General features: G+C 48.2%; 1 protein-coding gene across 1 annotated transcript in view; it reads left to right on the top strand.

The window, feature by feature from the left end:
- The window catches only part of LTA4H (leukotriene A4 hydrolase), a 128,888-nt gene that overhangs the window by 96,123 nt on the left and 14,066 nt on the right, over positions 1-18,699 (top strand). The window contains exons 12-15 of the mRNA XM_076067106.1: positions 4,388-4,499; positions 7,410-7,554; positions 13,345-13,448; positions 14,449-14,519. Coding sequence (XP_075923221.1) covers positions 4,388-4,499; positions 7,410-7,554; positions 13,345-13,448; positions 14,449-14,519 — 432 coding nt within the window. The remainder of the gene's footprint in view (positions 1-4,387; positions 4,500-7,409; positions 7,555-13,344; positions 13,449-14,448; positions 14,520-18,699) is intronic.

Genomic DNA, 18,699 nt, shown 5'->3' on the forward strand with positions numbered 1-18,699 from the left:
TATATATTTTCTTGGTTCTTTCGGTAAAGTCAAGTTGAAGGGAAACAATAAAATAATCAAATATATATAAAACAATTAAATTATCACGACGTTTCGACTGCAACACAAGCAGTCATCATCAGGTGTGAAAACCAACGGCAAGAACATTTGAAAGAAGTGGCGGTATGTATTTATTTATTTTGAAACGTTAGCACCACGTATAGTGATTTGACAGTTTGTTTAGATGGACGAGTCCATCTATGTTCGGAAAAGAGGAGGGGGGAGACGAAAAATTAATGTATGCTGTCTGAAAGCCACCGTAAGCGTGAACAATCAATTAAGACCCGAAATGGTTTATCAAATCCTTACAATGATTGCTAAGCCAGAATCCATCTTCTCGGTTGAAATTGTCTGTGTTTGTATATGTGGATAGCCTCATGAACGAATCTCTAATGGTAGCCAGATGGCTTGAACAGAACCTCTATCTTGGAGAAGTCATTGACAATTTCAACCGAGAAGATGGATTCTGGCTTAGCAATCATTGGAAGGATTTGATAAACCATTTCGGGTCTTAATTGATTGTTCACGCTTACGGTGGCTTTCAGACAGCATACATTAATTTTTCGTCTCCCCCCTCCTCTTTTCCGAACATAGATGGACTCGTCCATCTAAACAAACTGTCAAATCGCTATCCGTGGTGCTAACGTTTTAAAATAAATACAAACCGCCACTTCTTTCAAATGTTCTTGCCGTTGGTTTTCACACCTGATGATGACTACTTGTGTTGCAGTCGAGACGTCGTGAGAATTTTATTGTTTTATATATATTTGATTATTTTATTGTTTTCCTTCAACGTGACTTTACCGAAAGAACCAATAATATGAATCACTGCAGTCACGAAAGCTTTAAATCATAAATAACTATAGTTATTTTTTTACATGTTTTTTAAGCAGTGAGACACTTTGGACTTGACTCACTGATGTGGGAAGCCAGCAGTGGCCCTAGGGACAGGAGAGGCACTGGTCTGGTCCATGGAATCGTGGAATGTTCTGCCCCAGAGGCCTGGGGCAGAACACCACGTGGGGACCCCTTCCTTTACACCACCCTTCACCGGCCCGTTGTGAGGTCGTCTGTTGTGTGAAGAGTGGAATTAATCATCCCCATTACCTTCGGGGCAGCTTCTGGGCAGCACGGGCTAAAAGGCCAGGAGTGGACATGAGAGTCACCGCATTGTGTGCGCTTACGCAAAGGTAGAATTTCGTGACTGCAGGAATTCATAGTCTTTGGGTCTTTCGGTAAAGCCACGTAGATAGTACAAAAATTTTAAATAATATGACGTTTCGATCACAACACAAGCAATCGTTATCGGGTGAAAAAATATAGCGGGAGAGCTGCTGGGGCAGGAAAAAATATATGGTGGGAGCGCTGCTAAGGCAGGGAGTTATAAAGGTTTGAGATGGGTGTAGCCCAAGGGTCAGTGGGCGGGGCCAGAAATTAAATTTGCATGTAAATGTAAGATCGGAGAAATCTTGACAAACGAAACTGTGGGGGTGGCCGTTGTATTGTGAGAGATTAGCATGTCAATGTAAGACATTTGCTTGTAAATGTAAGCTCGGAGAGAGCTTGGAATGAGTCGAAAATAACTGCTAACATAGGTAGGTAGGGAGGGAACATCACAGCCAGTTATACCTAAACAGGTTAATAACGTCCTTCCAATGATTGCTCAGTTTGTATCCATCTTCTCGGTTGAAATTGTGTCTGTGTTTATATATCTGGATGGCTTCATGGACAAATCTTTGCTGATAGCCAGTGGGCTTGCAGAGTACCCTCGTCTTGGCAAAATCTATTTCGTGTGTTCCCACAGCGTTAAAACAATGATCAGCCATGGCTGAAGTATTGGTCCTACCGTGTTTCAGATCTGCCTTATGTTCATGAACCCGGTCCGAGACATGTCGCTTAGTTTCCCCAATGTAACTGCTGCCGCAGACACAGCTTAGTTTGCAGACACCGGGGTATTGCATGTCAGGGATCACATCCTTCATAGATGGGATCAAATCACGAATTTTATGTACTGTGTTGAACCGTACCTGGATCTTGTGTTTGCTCATGATTTTCGAAATCTTTTTGGTGACCCCTGCTATGTATGGCAAGGTGATGGTTTTGATTGGGTCCTCAGATGTATCCTTCCCAAAGGTTGGGGTGATAGCTTTACAGATTCTGTAGTCTGAATATCCATTTTTCTTGAGGGCTTGGTGTACGTGCTCCAGTTCACTGGCTAGATGGTGATTGTCGGAAATACATCGAGCTCTATGGTGTAGAGTTTTGATGGGGGAATTCTTCTGGGATGGATGGTGGTAGGAGTCAGGTTTTAGGTAGACATCCGTATGGGTGGCTTTCCTGTAGACAGTGCCCCATTGAGCCATCTGGTCTCTTTTCGATTAAAACATCCAAGCATGGTAACTTGCCATCCTTTTCCACCTCCATGGTGAATTTGATGGCTGGGTGTATGGAATTAATGTGGTTGAAAAATTGGTCCAGAGCTGGTAGGCCATGTGGCCAGATGACGAACGTGTCATCTACGTACCTTTTCCACAAGGAAGGATGTAGGGTGAATGCCTGGATGGCATGTCTCAAATTTCTCCATGAAAACATTGGCTACAACTGGAGATAAGGGAGAACCCATTGGTTTTCCTTCAACTTATTTGTAGAATGTTCCATTCCAGGTGTTGGTAAGGCAGTGTCTAACCAGGGCCGGTACATCAGCATTCAGTCCTTGTTGGACCAAATTTTCAATGATTGCCATGGTGTCAACACAGGAACTTTGGTAAACAAAGAAACCACATCGAAACTGACAAGCAAATCACCTGGAGAGAGTGAGATGTCCTTAATTGAAAATATCAAGTGAGCTGAGTTAAGTACAGCTGAGGTGGTCTTACCAGTGAATGTTTGCAAGGTCTCAGACAGAAACTGGGCCAGTTTGTAGGTGGGTGAGCTAATGGTGGAGACGATAGGTTGGAGTGGTGTACCTTCTTTATGGATTTTTGGTAAGCCATACAATCTGGGTGGTCTAGCAGCAGAGGGTTTTAAGGAAAGCCGCTTGGTTGGTTCGATTGAATCAGTGATGATGTTGTTGGTTTTCGTGACCAGACGGTTGGTAGGATCTCTATTGATTTTGGTATAGCTGCCATCATTAAGTAGGTCCTGAATTTTGTTATTGTATGTGGTTTTGTCCATGATGACAGTGGCATTGCCCTTATCGGCTGAGAGGATGACTGTCATCCAAGAATATAACGTTCCGGTTGTTTCAAATTTCACACCGGTGGATCGAACCAGAGACCTGTGGATTTCAGGTGCCTTGTTGTCAACGGCTACACCGCAACAGCAGTGGTGGACGTTAAGAAGGGGGTAATCAGCAACTTCTTTGCGGGGGGGGGGGGTGTTGCAGGCGACTGGATTGGACACCAGGGAAGCTGTGTTGAGACCCAATGGGCATCGGTTTGTATCCCTGGCTCAGGTTACATGCAAGCAGTACTCTGCAAGCCTGCTGGCTATCAGCAAAGATTCGTTCCTGAAGTCATCCAGATATAAAAACACAGACACAATTTAAACCGAGAAGGTGGGCACGAACTGAGCAATCATTGAAAGGACGTTATTTAACCAGTTTAGGTTATAACTGGCTGTAATGCTCCCTCCCTACCTACCTATGTTAGCAGTTATTTTCGACTCTTCAAGTTACATTCACTAGCACAGCCACCGTTATCTGTATAAGTAAATGGCGGCTTGCCATCCTTTTCCACCTCCATGTGGCGATGGCTCTTTCCGAGCTCTCTCCGAGCTTACATTTACAAGCAAATTTCTTACATTGACAAGCAAATTTCTTATATTTACAAGCAAATATCTTACATTGACATGCTAATCTCTTACATTGACATGCTAATCACTCACAATACAATGGCCACCCCCAAGTAGACCGTTTGTCAAAATTTCTCCGATCTTACATTTACATGCAAATTTAATTTCTGGCCCCGCCCACTGACCCTTGGGCCACACCCATCAAACCTTTGTAACTCCCTGCCTTAGCAGCGCTCCCATTATATATTTTTTCCTGCCCCGGCAGCTCTTCCGCAATACTTTTTTCACCTAATGACGATTGCTTGTGTTGTGATCGAAACGTCGTGATATTGTTATTATTTTTCATTATTTGTTCGATCTACGTGGCTTTACCGAAAGACCCAAAGAATAGAATTAGCTCCTTTTTTTTACCCGGTACAATTAAATTAACCTCGAAAGAAAAAGGCAAGTGAATGAAACACCATACGCTTCCATTTGTTTGTCACATGAAAAATGATATCCATTCATCACTTCAGACACGCACCACTCCATTGTAGTTGCCTCTCTCGCTGTGCAGGCTCAACGAAGGGCACACGGTCTACTTGGAGCGCATGATCGCCGGCAAGATGTTTGGAGAGAAGACCAGGCAGTTCTTCGCCATCGGGGGCTGGAAATCCCTCCAGGAGTCGGTAGGACCCCCCCCCCCACGTCTCCCCCCCCCCCAATGCTACATGCATGATCTGAGCCAGTTATTATGCCCTGCCTCTTGATGAACCAGGCAAGACACCAATTGAAATCCATTCGCTTCGGTTACAATTGGAGACTCCGATTAACATTATCAATGTAATCCGGCATGCTTGGCCTAACGAGATGCATTCTAACCCAGTGGTGCATCCAGGGGGAGGGCAATTGGTGGAAATTGCCCCCTGAATATTGGCGTTTTATTGATATTTACCAGAGAAGATACACCCAACTTTTTATTTTTTACTAATACAATTTTGGACGCCTCCCCCAACCTCTCCCCCCCCCTCCCTCGGGAAGATTCTAGATCAGCCTCTGCCTCTAACCACGGCGCAACCCAGCAGAGTGTGTGGCCACGATGGGGCAGCAGTGTCACACACACACACACTTGTTGTCGATACAGCGAGGGTAGCACGAAAGGTCATTTTCATGTTTTGGAATTGTTCGTGAGTTTTAAAATAACATCTCTGGCCACGCCATGAACCCATTACACGCAGTTTTTCACTTCCAAACCCCCATTGCCACCACAACCATCACTTACACTCTCACCCAACATGTGTTCCCAGCATGGAAATATCCACAATGGAATGATAAATTAGTTCATCTGCGTATCACTCGATTACATGAGTTCATGCAATGTACATAAAGATACGCACATGCTGATTTTTATATTCTTCTATTGCTTGAATGCTTATGCAATTCCATATGTGTTTTGCGATGTGCGTGTGTATAACTGAGGGGGAGTGGTCGCGTAGTGGTCAGCGCGCTGCGCTACAAACCCAGTGACCCCACATGGGTCACAAATACCTTAAAGCGTCCTAGGTGTCCCCTAGGTTCACTCAATCTTAAATGAGCGACTGGTGCAGTAATCATCAGCTCTGCGGACGCAAAGATGGCCGGGGGCGGTTGTTGGCCTCCCACCCCTTCGATGGCCGTGCCGGCCTTAATAGCTGCTTGCAAACAGAACTTGCTCCAACAGCCTGCTGAAGGCTATACGGGGGGGGACCTTTGTGTAACTCAACAAGCGCCATGCATGCAGCATCTCGCTTGTGCAAGACAGGGTGTGTATGCGTTTCCCCCTCCCCCGGCGTCAGGGTCAGGGTTATGGCTCCGTGTGCTGCCTGGTGACGTACTCTCCCGTGCGTTGTATCCTTGCACCTGCATTCAAAGGGCCAGAAGGTTATTTTCTCGTTGCTTTGTTTAAAGCGAGCTCGCATCTCCCACGCAGTAATACAGGCATAGCAAAGACCCATCTATGGACACTCATGTCCTTATCTATTCTCTTCCAAAGTGGTTTATGAAGTGAAAGCTAACTCTACGAAAACAATATCGTGTTAGTTTTCTCACAATTCCCTGCATTATTCACATCTACACATCGAAATCAGCTCGAACCTCCCGCAAGTCACGTGACTTCCGTGGGGCCAGCCCCACTCTGAACCCCTCTCCTCTGCCCACTCCTGCTCACTCCTTCCTTGTCTCTCCCCCTCTCATCCTCACCACCCTCTCGTCCCCGAAATATTGGCCCTGTTTTTCCTTATTCCCTTTCCTGCCCAGCGCTCCTCCTTCTTACCTCTTGATGCTCATCTTGAGCCGTGCCTGTTTTGTCTCTCTTGGAGACTTCCGTCCTGGCCTCCCTTCCTATTCCCATTCCTTTTCCAATGCATTTCAGCCTTGTCTCTACCCCCCCCCCCCCCATTCCCTTCGTCGTGTCACGGGTTTAAAGGTTTTATTGCTACCAAAAGATGCATTCTTACTGTCTACTCGGCACAGGCATTGCAGGAAGCCCCCTGGTCTAGCCACTGCCGTCAGCGTAGTTTAAGGAGCGCTCACGCTCAAGGCTTTGTTGTCCCCATCGTCAGCATCCACAGCTGCCAAAAGTTTTAATTCTGCTGCTGTGATATCTGCGATGGAGCAGCCAGTTCCTACCTCACCGCCACACCAGATAGCATGCAGAGTAGAGCAGCAGTCAGAGTGGTGGACGATTCAGCACTCACTTATCACTCCAGTCACTCGCTCACGTACCTGGCCTCCTTTTCACTTATTTATTACATGTTTACTGTTCCTGCTAACTTGATTCATGGAATCCACCACCCGTGTTGAGGATTGACTGTCTCATCCACACGGTGTTCAAGCACCACACTGCAGGTTACAGCACCACACTCACTCACCCACTCAGTCACTCATCCACCTTCTCACCCACTCACCCACCACACTGCAAGTCACAGCACCACACTCACTCACCCACTCACTCACTCATCCACCTTCTCACCTACTCACCCACCACACTGCAAGTCACAGCACCACACTCACTCACCCACTCAGTCACTCATCCACCTTCTCACCCACTCACCCACCACACTGCAAGTCACAGCACCACACTCACTCACCCACTCAGTCACTCATCCACCTTCTCACCCACTCACTCACCACACTGCAAGTCACAGCACCACACTCACTCACCCACCCACTCAGTCACTCATCCACCTTCTCACCCACCACACTGCAGGTCACAGCAACACACTCACTCATGCACCCACGCACTCACTCACTCACTCACCCACCACACTGCAAGTCACAGCAACACACTCACTCATGCACCCACGCACTCACTCACCCACCCACCACACTGCAGGCCACATCACTTCTCTTGCTGCGTCTCCCCTCGCACTGCTGGCCATTTGACGTTTCGGGCCTTCGGGCCTTGTTTTCAGCAACTGCTTTGAAAAAAAAAAAACCCACAATAATTTGGAGGCTTTGCACAAGGCAGAGCCAATCCTACTGAGCCCAGCGTGCAGCTGAACTGGCTCCACAACGCCACACGATTCCAACACAGCCATGTGCCCATGCCGGGTGCGTAGGTGGACACGTTTGGGCCGGAGCACGGCTTCACCAAGCTCGTGCCGGTGCTGGACGGCGTCGACCCGGACGACTCCTTCTCCACCGTGCCCTACGAGAAGGGCTTCGCTCTGCTCTACCACCTGGAGCAGGCGCTCGGCGGGCCCGGTACCACGCTCGCCACCGTGCTCACCGCTTGCTCACCGGACTCGCGAACAGCTCGCCAGACTCGCCGCCCGCTCGCCGGACTCGCCGCCAATCGCTCGCCGTGCTCACCGCACACTGACCATGCTCACCATCAGCTCACCATGCTCACCATCAGCTCACCAGGCTCGCCACCCGCTCACCAGGCTCGCCACCCGCTCATCAGACTCGCCACCCACTCACCAGGCTCGCCACCCGCTCATCAGGCTCGCCACCCGCTCACCAGGCTCGCCACCCACTCACCAGGCTCACCACCCACTCACCAGGCTCGCCACCCGCTCACCAGGCTCGCCACCCACTCACCAGGCTCACCACCCGCTCATCAGGCTCGCCACCCACTCACCAGGCTCGCCACCCACTCACCAGGCTCGCCACCCGCTCACCAGGCTCGCCACCCACTCACCAGGCTCACCACCCGCTCATCAGGCTCGCCACCCACTCACCAGGCTCGCCACCCACTCACCAGGCTCACCACCCGCTCACCAGGCTCACCACCCGCTCACCAGACTCACCACCCGCTCACCAGGCTCGCCACCCGCTCACCAGGCTCGCCACCCGCTCACCAGACTCACCACCCGCTCACCAGGCTCGCCACCCACTCACCAGGCTCGCCACCCGCTCACCAGACTCACCACCCGCTCACCAGGCTCGCCACCCACTCACCAGGCTCGCCACCCACTCACCAGGCTCACCACCCGCTCATCAGGCTCGCCACCCGCTCACCAGGCTCGCCACCCACTCACCAGGCTCACCACCCGCTCACCAGACTCACCACCCACTCACCAGGCTCGCCACCCACTCACCAGGCTCGCCACCCGCTCACCAGACTCACCACCCGCTCACCAGGCTCGCCACCCGCTCATCAGACTCACCACCCGCTCACCAGACTCACCACCCGCTCACCAGACTCACCACCCGCTCATCAGACTCGCCACCCGCTCACCAGACTCACCTTTGTTCCCCCAGCGTTTAAAACCCAATGCAATAGTGGAGGCCAGGTGGCTCAGCGGTCCGAGTGCTGAGCTCGCACCGCTGGGATCCTGCCTTCAAATCCGGGTTGCTGGTGATACCTTGGTTGGAAAGCGGTGGTTTAAACTCGGTACTCAAGTGTCGGGGGTTGGTGGCCTCAGTCCGGACACCGATGAGTGCACAAAGAGACGATCACGTTAAATTCGGTGGCTAACTTTATTTGGCGATAATTCCCGCTCGGAAAATGTAAATGTTGATTGAGCTGCCACTTGACGAACCTTCCTCCAATGGGCAGAGTGGGTGGGAGACTGCTTCCCCCACCCCCCCTGTACTTTGCGGATTCGAGGTCACTTTAAGGGATCTTGGTGGTAGCTCTGTGATATCCACTTCTCTGGGTCTGTCTCTCACGCAAAGGGTTGCACTGCTCTGAGAACCGGATGATAATGGATTCTTCGTCTCATCATATGGCATCAAAAGCACAATTGAGATAAAATTTGGGAAACAATTCTAAATATTCCAATACACTTTGTGGGATGGGATAGCATTGCTCTCCCGCAATCATCACAACGCTGGGACAGTGTTCGTAGATCATGCAGGTATATAAACATGGTACAACACCGCCACTTCGGTGCTTGTACCAGGCTGGGTGCACTTTGAGGCTACGGTAAGGGGTAGAGACTTGCTTGCCAATTGATAGACCCAGATGTTATGGCTTAATGTGTCAAGGTGACTAGCAGATACACCACCTGTGTGCTCTACTCTGCAGGCTATGTGTGTGCAAAATTGCCTTGAATGATGTTGATTTTTTTTTTACTCGCAGCACACGTATTACATTGCTTGCGTAAGGATCATTGTTTTTTCGTTTTGTATGCATTCTTTGCAATAGGCTACAGGAGGCCGCTGCATTCTCCGCATTGTTAAACAGGCACGATTTGTTCTTGAACTCTCGCAACGCTGAATCGAGACCGTTCATCGACTGTCCAGAAGGAGCAAATCGTTACGCCCCTAGCTCTGTGTTTTAGCCGCCTGTCACTCCGCTCGTTGTTGTGAGCATCGCTCCTCTGGGTTGCGTTGTCAAGGATGGGGGAGGGGGGAGGACAGCTGTTCAGCAGCGTCGTTCACGAGCCTGCCCACCACAACGGCGATTGTTGCTGTGAACTTGGTCCGTACTAGCCGAGGGCCAATCCACTCGGCTCTATAAGTCCCTCTGTACCACAGACTGCAGCGAATGCTTGAAGTGACCCCCCTCCCCTCTCTGTGTCCCTGTGCTGTAGAGGAGGAATCGCAGTCATCCGTCGAGTGTGACAACATCCCACTGCTAAGCAATGCCATTATGCCATGTCTCATTTGTGCCCAAGTGCCCGTGCCTGGGGAGTATTTAGCACGAATGCACTTTGAAAGGATGCTCTATTCTGGGCCCTATGAGTGTTTGCGTCCCGTTTTGTTTGTCGCGTGACTGATACGCCAATCGCCGTACGAATAACAAGACCACAGCCGTGCGGCGGGCTGCCGTGGCCGTCGGCCCCATGGATGCAAGCAGTTCCGATAGTGGGATCCCGATCACAACAACAGCAGCAGCAACGACATAGCGGCATGCTGGCGAGATGTTAACTCTCCTGCCTGGTATACAGGATGTCTTGGGTTCGATCCCAAACCCTGACGCCTGTTTATTTGGAGTTTGCGTGATCTTCCCGTGGTCGCGTGGATTTGTCTCCAGGTCCTCTGTTTTTTTTCCTCCACGTTTAGAAACAAACATGAGTTTAAGTTTTTGGTTGCTATAAATGTCCATGTGATAAGCCACTTTGTTGAGCTATCATTTGTGGCCAAGTTACCTCTGATAAAAGAGCTAAACAGCTCAGTGGGCTTTACCTGGTAAAATAAGAAATAGTTTAAGATGGTAATGCGAGTTCACAGTTGCCAAAGCACAATGTCGCGTATCCAACCCCCCGGGGACTGAGGTAGAGGCGGATGTTGTGAAACGGTCGGATTTGTGAACATCTGTTGAGAAGGGCATTTACACCGAGCACAAACAGGTTACTTGGACAACGTAAGCATGCAAATTCCCTTAAACGTGCGGAAATGCTTAGAATTAAGTGATACAAATAATAATACAGGTCCGTTCTTTGCTGCGTGGTTTGCATTGAGAGAATAAGTCGACTCCGAAAAAAAGACCATTGAGGATATATGACAAAAAAAAAACAGGGGAATGAGCAATGTCTTCCAAATGAGTGCTTCTATATTCTAAAATGAGTTCTTAATGAATGTCTGTGTCAGTGGATATTTGAGTTGCAGCTGTGGCAGTGCTGGGCCTGCCTCAGGCTGTCCCTCTCTCCGTGTAGCCATTGGGGACATGGCAGGTGCCTTTGTTTTTCCAGGAACTGGGTGAGGGTGGCTATAATTGGTCGGGGCGGATATGTGACGGTCGGATATATGCGACGTGTACTGCACTGCGCTGCGTCAGACGCAGGGTTTGCGGAACACGTACATAATTTTCCGTGCCTTGAAACTCCCAAACTGCTGGTCTACGAGGTACTCAGGAGTTGGCAGTACGCCAAGTAGGGTGATGACCCCAATCTGTGAAAATGTTTAGAGGGCTTTGCCCTTACTACTTTGGCTCTCTCCCCAAATTAACACTATTCATTTAAAAGGAATTCACCAAACTAGGCAATGTAGGACGTTTCTGAGATTCATTGAGGTTTTTGCAGCTTAAACAAATGTTATTATGATGATTCGGAGGTTTGGAATGGTTTCTCGGTAATGCAACACGTAATTATAACTTCACAGTGTTAACTTTAATGGTGAAAGAAATTCAGTTTTACGATCTCAGTCCCGGCTACGTAAAAAAAAACAAATTCGAATAATCGGAGTTGATCGCAGCAATTAGGGATATTTGTTTAAAATGTTACCGTAAAAATAATCAGCTATTGAAAGTTTACAGTAACAATTATTGTGCTCCTATGTAGTTTTGGTTTTCATTAAACTTATCCAGCCGGACAACGCTCTGGTAAGAACACTCAACTCCCAATTGGAAGGTTAAGTTCAAATTCTGGCTAAGTCTGACTCAGCCAATAATCCTTGAAGGGTCAGTAAAATTAGTGCTATTTTGTGGGAAGCCAGTAGTGGATGTCCCGTGGATATACTGGCCCCGACATAGGAATGGGGAATTTACACCACTGAGACTAAGGGCCACCAACTGAGATAAGCATTGCCACTTTTTTTGAGCATGGAGACACTTGCACTTTCGTCTGAGCTGATAAAACTTCATTTCGATGGGCTGTCACCTGGTTGTATGTACAGTGTTGATAAAAAAAAGTTTGTGAACCCCTTAGGATTTTCACATATTTTACATATTTCAAACCTAAAATGTTATTAGAGCGTAATTTAAGCACAACAATTGTTAAAGATAATCTGAATAAACAATTTAAACGAAAACATGATACTCTTTCAACATTTATTCACCCTCTAATGAGTCTTCATTGAGCAGCAATAACTGCAACTCAGCGCTTCCTGTAACCATTCGCCAGTCTCTCACATCGGATTTGAGAAATTTTGGGCCTTTCCTCCTGACAGCCTCCTGACGGAACTCCTTCAACTCTGTGACATTTGAGGGTTGCCTTGCATGGACAGCTCGCTTCAGGTGCTGCCACAACATTTCCATAGGGTTTATGTCCGGACTTTGACTAGGCCATTGTAAACTGCTTAATTTCTTCTTCTGCAGCCATTCTTTTGTCAATCTGCTTGTATGTTTACGATCATTGTCCTGCTGCAAGACTCACTTTCGGTTCAGCTTCGGCTCACGGATGGATGGCCTTGAGATTATTTTCTAGAATCTTCTGATACAGTTGTAGCACGAATAGTTACGTGATCCGAGGGTACGAATATTTACGCGATCCGAGGTTCCGGTGGGAGGATGACATCACGAGGGACAGGAGAGAGAAGACGGGGTGAGAGAGAGAGAGGGGTGATGTCACCGAGGGAGGTGGCGTGATCTGGGCGCTTCTCGATGGGAATCTGAGTGAGGTGGACATTTGTGGTGTGAGCTCGTGGAAAATAAAGTACAGCGTGGCCCCCCTGCCTTTGGCTGGTGGACTCGCTACACAATGCAGAATTCATAGTTGTGTCAATGATGGCAAGCTGTCCCAGGTCCTGAGACAGCAAAGCATCCCCAAACCATCACATTCCCACCACCACGCTTGACAGTTGGGATGAGGTTCTTCTGTTCGAAAGCAGCGTTTGGTTTTCGCCAAACATAACGTTTCTAATTGAGGCCAAAAAGTGCTACCTTTGACTTGTCTGTCCAGAGAACATTGTTCCAGAAGTCTTGTGGATCATAGATGGTGCTCTTTGGTGAACTTCAGATGGGCAACCAATGTTCTTTTTAGAGAGCAGTGGTTTTCTCCTCACTATCCTTACATAAACACCATTCTTGTTTAGTATTTTTCTAATAGGTGAGTCATGAAGACTCACATTAGCCAAGGCGAGAGTGGCATGCAGATCCTTGCGTGTTTCTCTGGGGTTGTTCTTTGTGACTTCCTTGATAATTTTCCGGTTTGTTTTTTTAGGCATTGCCCCCCGTGCCCCCCCCCCCTCGCCGCAAGCTCCGCCCATGCACAAGACCATCAAGGGCGTTATTGTGGAGAATATTTTTTATATATAACAAAAAATAGCAACATACCATTTGTCTCCATACATCTAATTTGAATAGATATATTTGAATCGCAAAGGACATTTGCCCCTAAATATTAATTGTGGATCTTCTGTGTTGTGTCTTATTTTCTTCTCCAGATGTCTTCATTGGCTTTGTGAAGGCTTACATTGAAAAGTTTGCCTACAGCACTGCCACAACGGAGGAGTGGAAGGCGTACCTCTTCGAGTACTTCAAAGACAAGGTAGGCAGTCGACTGGTCGGGGTCTTTCAACAGTCGGCGAGGCTCGGCTGCTTTGCCCTCCGTCAACTTTGGTGCGATGATGATCACTACGCGTGTGACATTTCCGCCGATAAAAATGCATCACTCACGCTTGCGTTTTATGCAACGAACTGGCTGTCTCCTGATGATGCTGGTTGTAATTACCAGCAAAACATCACGGTACTCGAATTGTCAACGTTGTGTGTTGACTCCAGCACACCGGCATGCTGCAATAGTAACTAATGGGCATGTTCTGTTTACGTGACAAACCTTACTGATTGGCTGTGTCAGGTGGTGGCGGGTTTAATGACGCATTTGTATTTAAGCTTTCTAACCCCAAAAAAGTTCTTATGAGTGAATGTTGTGTCTGGCAATTAAATGCTATCAACATCATTCTGCGTGTGAATGGTTCATGGAAGCCGTAAATATTCCTAGTAACCCTGCAGCCAATACAGATCCTTTGAACACCAGCATTAACATGATTAATTCTTAAATCGAATCATGGCCCTGAATTTTGTTTGACAATTCACTGAATAGTGGAAGGGCTAATAGTAAACAAAAATAATAACTTCATGCTTGAAAGTGTCACTCAGTCTCAAAGCACTTTCTGGAGGGTCCTCTTGGGAGTGGGAAGTTATTTGTTGCTTTGAGTTGTTTAAATGCATGAAGAAACTGGATCTCGTGGTGAAAATGCCCACGTTTTCATGACACGGACTATTTCTTCAAAGGGCAGTCGTTGCTGACTTCCCCCAAACCAGCACACAATTTATCAACCGGGATTTGAAGTCGCAACCTTCCGATCAGATCGTGAGTGAAGAGCTCTAACCAGAGTGCCACCCTCATGTGTATTGTGGTCGTCTGAAATTCAGGTGTTTAAAAGAGGAGCTCTTTAGGGCTGAAGCCCTCTTGTGTGTGGCAGATTTAGATTAATTGCTTTTCCGTGTGTCATAAACATTGGTGTTTGTCTCCTCCCTGTCCCCAGGCCGATGTTCTCCAAGCTGTGGATTGGAAGGCATGGATTTATTCTCCAGGAATGCCGCCTGTGAAACTCCAGTACGTTTGTCAAAGCGCTTATGGCTGTCCTAAGGTGGCTGTGATAATGAGTTGGAACACTAAGTCACTGCTGCTGAGATCCCGGGGAAGGACAACTAACTAAACACAAAAAGCAGTTCTAGTGGCTTCCTAATATCGGATGGAAGAACATTCCAGACGGCCGCAGAATCGCATCTGAAAGCATGCAAAGTAGTGACGATGGTTCGCCAAAATCGCTGTGATGATGACCGGAGTTCACGTGATGCTTTATGTTCCTTGATGAGATCAGCGTCTTCAGACCCATGCAACTCAGCATAAACCACTATGGTGTTTTGTATTACTTATGATGTTACTTCAACATTTGGGATGTTGGATGTGAGACGGACATCCAATATACCTGCTCACAAACTTATGGCGTTGCTCCTAGAACATCAGGGATGAAGCTGTTGTGTAATGTTCTTCCCCCGCACCGCCGATGAGCACGGTTGGCTGCGTATGGTGCGAAAGAAGTTCAACGTACATACACCTGGCCAACTCAGAGCTTGCCAGTTTGATCTCCCAGTGCAGCCGTGGAAACAAAGAGCGAGGTTTCCGAAATCCACTCTCCTCTGTCCATCCAACAGTCTAAATGAGTCAACCGCGGTTTGTCGGCAGGTCGTGTGCAGTGGGATAAAGTGTGGCTACTCTCCTCGCACCTTCCAAGATGCCTGAGCGGCGTGGAAGAGTAGGCCAAATGCCCTCTATGGGGGCTCTCTAGGGCTTCCTCAAGCGGAGAGGCCCTTCTGCCTGCAGTTGCATGAGCAAGTCAATTGCAGAGCCGTGCACCCTTACCTCTCATGGCAACCTCGGTGACTTTACGTCATCCCCGCGTGGCAGCGTGCTCGTGCAGCGCAGGCCCGCGCGCGGATTAAAAAACTCTTCACTTCGGCGAGCGAATTCGCGCAGAGCTCAGACGACTTTCTTGGGCGCCTGTTGCTCGCAGCGGCCACAGCTGCCTCCGGGCTCTCTCTCGAGGCAGACGTGCGGGTTCGTCGCCCACGTCCGAGATGCCCCCCGCCACGGAGGCCGCCGAGAGTGAAGCCCGCGCGGAATTCCTGCGTGTCATCGCCACGCGTCACCGGTCCCCATAGCCAAACCCTTGAGAGCTTACACTGCCGCCCCCCCGTCCCGCTTGAGAACATTAAACTACAACAACAACAATGTGCCATTTGGTTCGTAGCATAGCTCTTTTTCAGATGCGACCTGGCCACAAATGATAGCCCAACGAAGTGGCTTATCACGTGGAAATTTATAGCAGCCAAATACTCAAAACGCACGTTGATTCTAAATGTGGAGGAAAAAACCGGAGGACCCGGAGAAAAATCCATGCGACCATGGGTAGAACATACAAACTCCTAATATACAGGCATCAAGGTCGGGATGGAACCGTCGACCTCCTGTACACCAGGCGAGGTAGTTAACATCTTGCCACCGCGGCATCCTAATACATGCTAATATGTTGCCTTTAATTGTATGTACGTATGTGTTGAACTTCTTTCACACCGTACGTAGCCCACCGCGCTAATCGGAGGTGTCAGGGAAGGACAACAAACTAGGCACAAAAAGCAGTTCTAAAGAAATTAGCTTTTAATCTAGATGATGATTTAAGAGTGCACAGTTCCAGTGGCTTCCCAATATCGGAAGGAAGAGTGTTCCAGATGGCCGCGGAAGCGCACCTGAAAGCGCGCGATGCGGTGACCACCGTCTTTGTGCAATGGCTCGCAAAAAGCCGCTTCCAGGATGACCGGAGTTCACGCAATGATTCATGCTCCCTGACGAGATCAGCAAGGTATTGTGGTTCATTTCTGGCAAGCACTTTGTGGGTAATGAGTGGGACCAAATTATTATTAGACTGAGTCATTTGAAGAGGAGCACCTGGATTAAGAAAAAAATAAACTTCTTAATGACTTTAAATTTAGATTTAAAGCTTTCGTGACTGCAGGGATTCATATCCTTGGTTCTTTCGGTAAAGTCACGTAGAAGGGAAACAATAAAATAATAAAAATATAAAACAATAAAATTATCACGACGTTTCGACTGCAACACAAGCAATCATCATCAGGTGTGAAAACCACAGCAAGAAATTTTGAAAAAAGTGGCGGGTTTTTTTAACGTTAGCACCACGGAGAGCGATTTGGCAGTTATTCAGATGGACGAGTCCATCTTAATGACTGTTTAGAAAAGTACGTGGGTGTTGGCAGTCCACATCGCTTGAATGGATCATGACCAACGGAGGGAATGTGTCCAGGAGATGACCATCGTGGAGATGGAGCAGGAAGGGAGGTGGATTGTCATCGCAGGACCATGAGAGAGAGATGACATGGAGGAACCTTCATTCTAGCAACGGATACACGATGGCTGACGATGAATATAAATTTATAAACAGTGTCTCCATGCTGACATTTCCAGTTGTGCTGCTCAGCCAGTGGTGTATTTTCCACATTCACATGGCAGATGCCAGTCTATTCGAATGAAAGATCACCGTTGACTCGCTACCAAGTGATGCAACCTCACCAGGTGGTATTCACTCGTTTTAGGGACCCCGATTGGATCATGATGTCGACGATGATGATTGCTGATAACTCTGGCTACTCATTTGAACGAATTTCCTTCCATTTCTACGACCGAAACCGCGCTAGAAAAACAAAATCATCATTCCCATGACAGTGAAAGATGTTCATAGTCACCGACGTCAACAATTCAAAGCGCAAGTTGGACGTACGGTGTTGAAATGTCTTCGCTAAAACACGCCCAACGTTTTTTGTTTTTTTTCCTTCTCGGTGCTGCCATAATTGCTGCGGACGAGCAAAGACATTTGCCTTGAGGAGATTGCCGGCCTTTCCGTGGCTATAGCAACGCAGTCGCAATGTGAAGAAGTGGATCAATGCCGCCCGAGTTTAAACTTGCTGTGAGGTTCTGAGCTTTTGACGCTCGCACACTCGCTGGGGTTTGGCCCATGTCCAACGTCGAAAGGTTTAGCCATGAGCTCTTGAGGGCTAATGTTAGGTTTAAAGTTGGAATTGTGTTCAAGGTTTTATTTGGGCGCGGCGGTGGTAAGATGTTTACTACCTTCGCCTGGTACGCAGGAGGTCGTGGGTTCGTACCCGACCCTGATGCCTGCTGCTGTATATTCGGAGTCCGCGTGTTCTCCCCGTGGCCGCGTAAATTTTTCTCCGAGCCCTCCGGTTTTTTCCTCCACATTTAGAAACACGCATTTCGAGTATTTGGCTGCTGTACATTTCCACCCGATAAGCCACTTCCGTTCAGCTATCATTTGTGGTGGCCAGGTCACTTATGAAAAAGAGCCACAAAGCCCAGTGGGCCTACCTGGTAAAATAAATAGATAAGGCTCTGCCCCCTTTCTCTTGAGGCCCCGTGCCATCTTCTTCAAACCCCGCCCCCTCCTATTTAGACCACGCCCCTGTTTCTCTAGGCTCCACCCCTGTCTTCTGACACTCTGATCGTGATTTAAAAGGCAGGGCCGCTTTTTTTTCTCTAACCCCGTTCGGCCCCACCACGCCCCGCTCCGCCCCCCACAAAGGGTTCAAAACAATCTCCGGAGAGAATTTCCAAAGTTCCCAATCTCTTCAAGTAGACACCAAAGAGCAGGTGACGTAATTCCTAAGAGCAGGTAATGGCGTTCTATTTAAATACCACATATCCAGAGTTTAAATGTGTGAAGCAATTGCTATATTCACCGGGTTGCAAGGCACATCTTTTCCCACTGCAATTTAAAGCAGGAGTTGGGGGGGGGGGGCTTGCGCCTTATGATCTGGTTTTAGTGTGCGTGTGTGTGACCAGATCTGTGTAACTTTATTGACACCGTGCTGTACTAGTAACGAATTGGCACGTTCTGTTTACGTGACATACCTAACTCATTGGCTGTGCCCGCGATCTAACCCAAAAAATATATATATAATGGATGATATTGGTCACGCAAGCCTACTACGTGTTAAACTACTCCTCGTGTTTTAGCATCAGCAAGAGAGATGGTGGGTGCCGAGTTGGCTCCCGATCGGGATTTTAGCTTGGCAACATGATCACGGGTGTCCAGCGGTCATGCCCTGTGTTGTTCGGCACGATGGTCTGACGTTTCTAATGGCCAGTCTGCCTGTCCAAGTGCCAGTAACGTAGACGACATTGAGTAGGTTTCCAGCGGTCC

Source organism: Petromyzon marinus, chromosome 14 (genome assembly GCF_048934315.1).
Source record: "Petromyzon marinus isolate PM22_M1 ecotype Great Lakes invasive population chromosome 14, UKy_Petmar_22M1.pri1.0, whole genome shotgun sequence".
Lineage (NCBI taxonomy): Eukaryota > Metazoa > Chordata > Hyperoartia > Petromyzontiformes > Petromyzontidae > Petromyzon > Petromyzon marinus.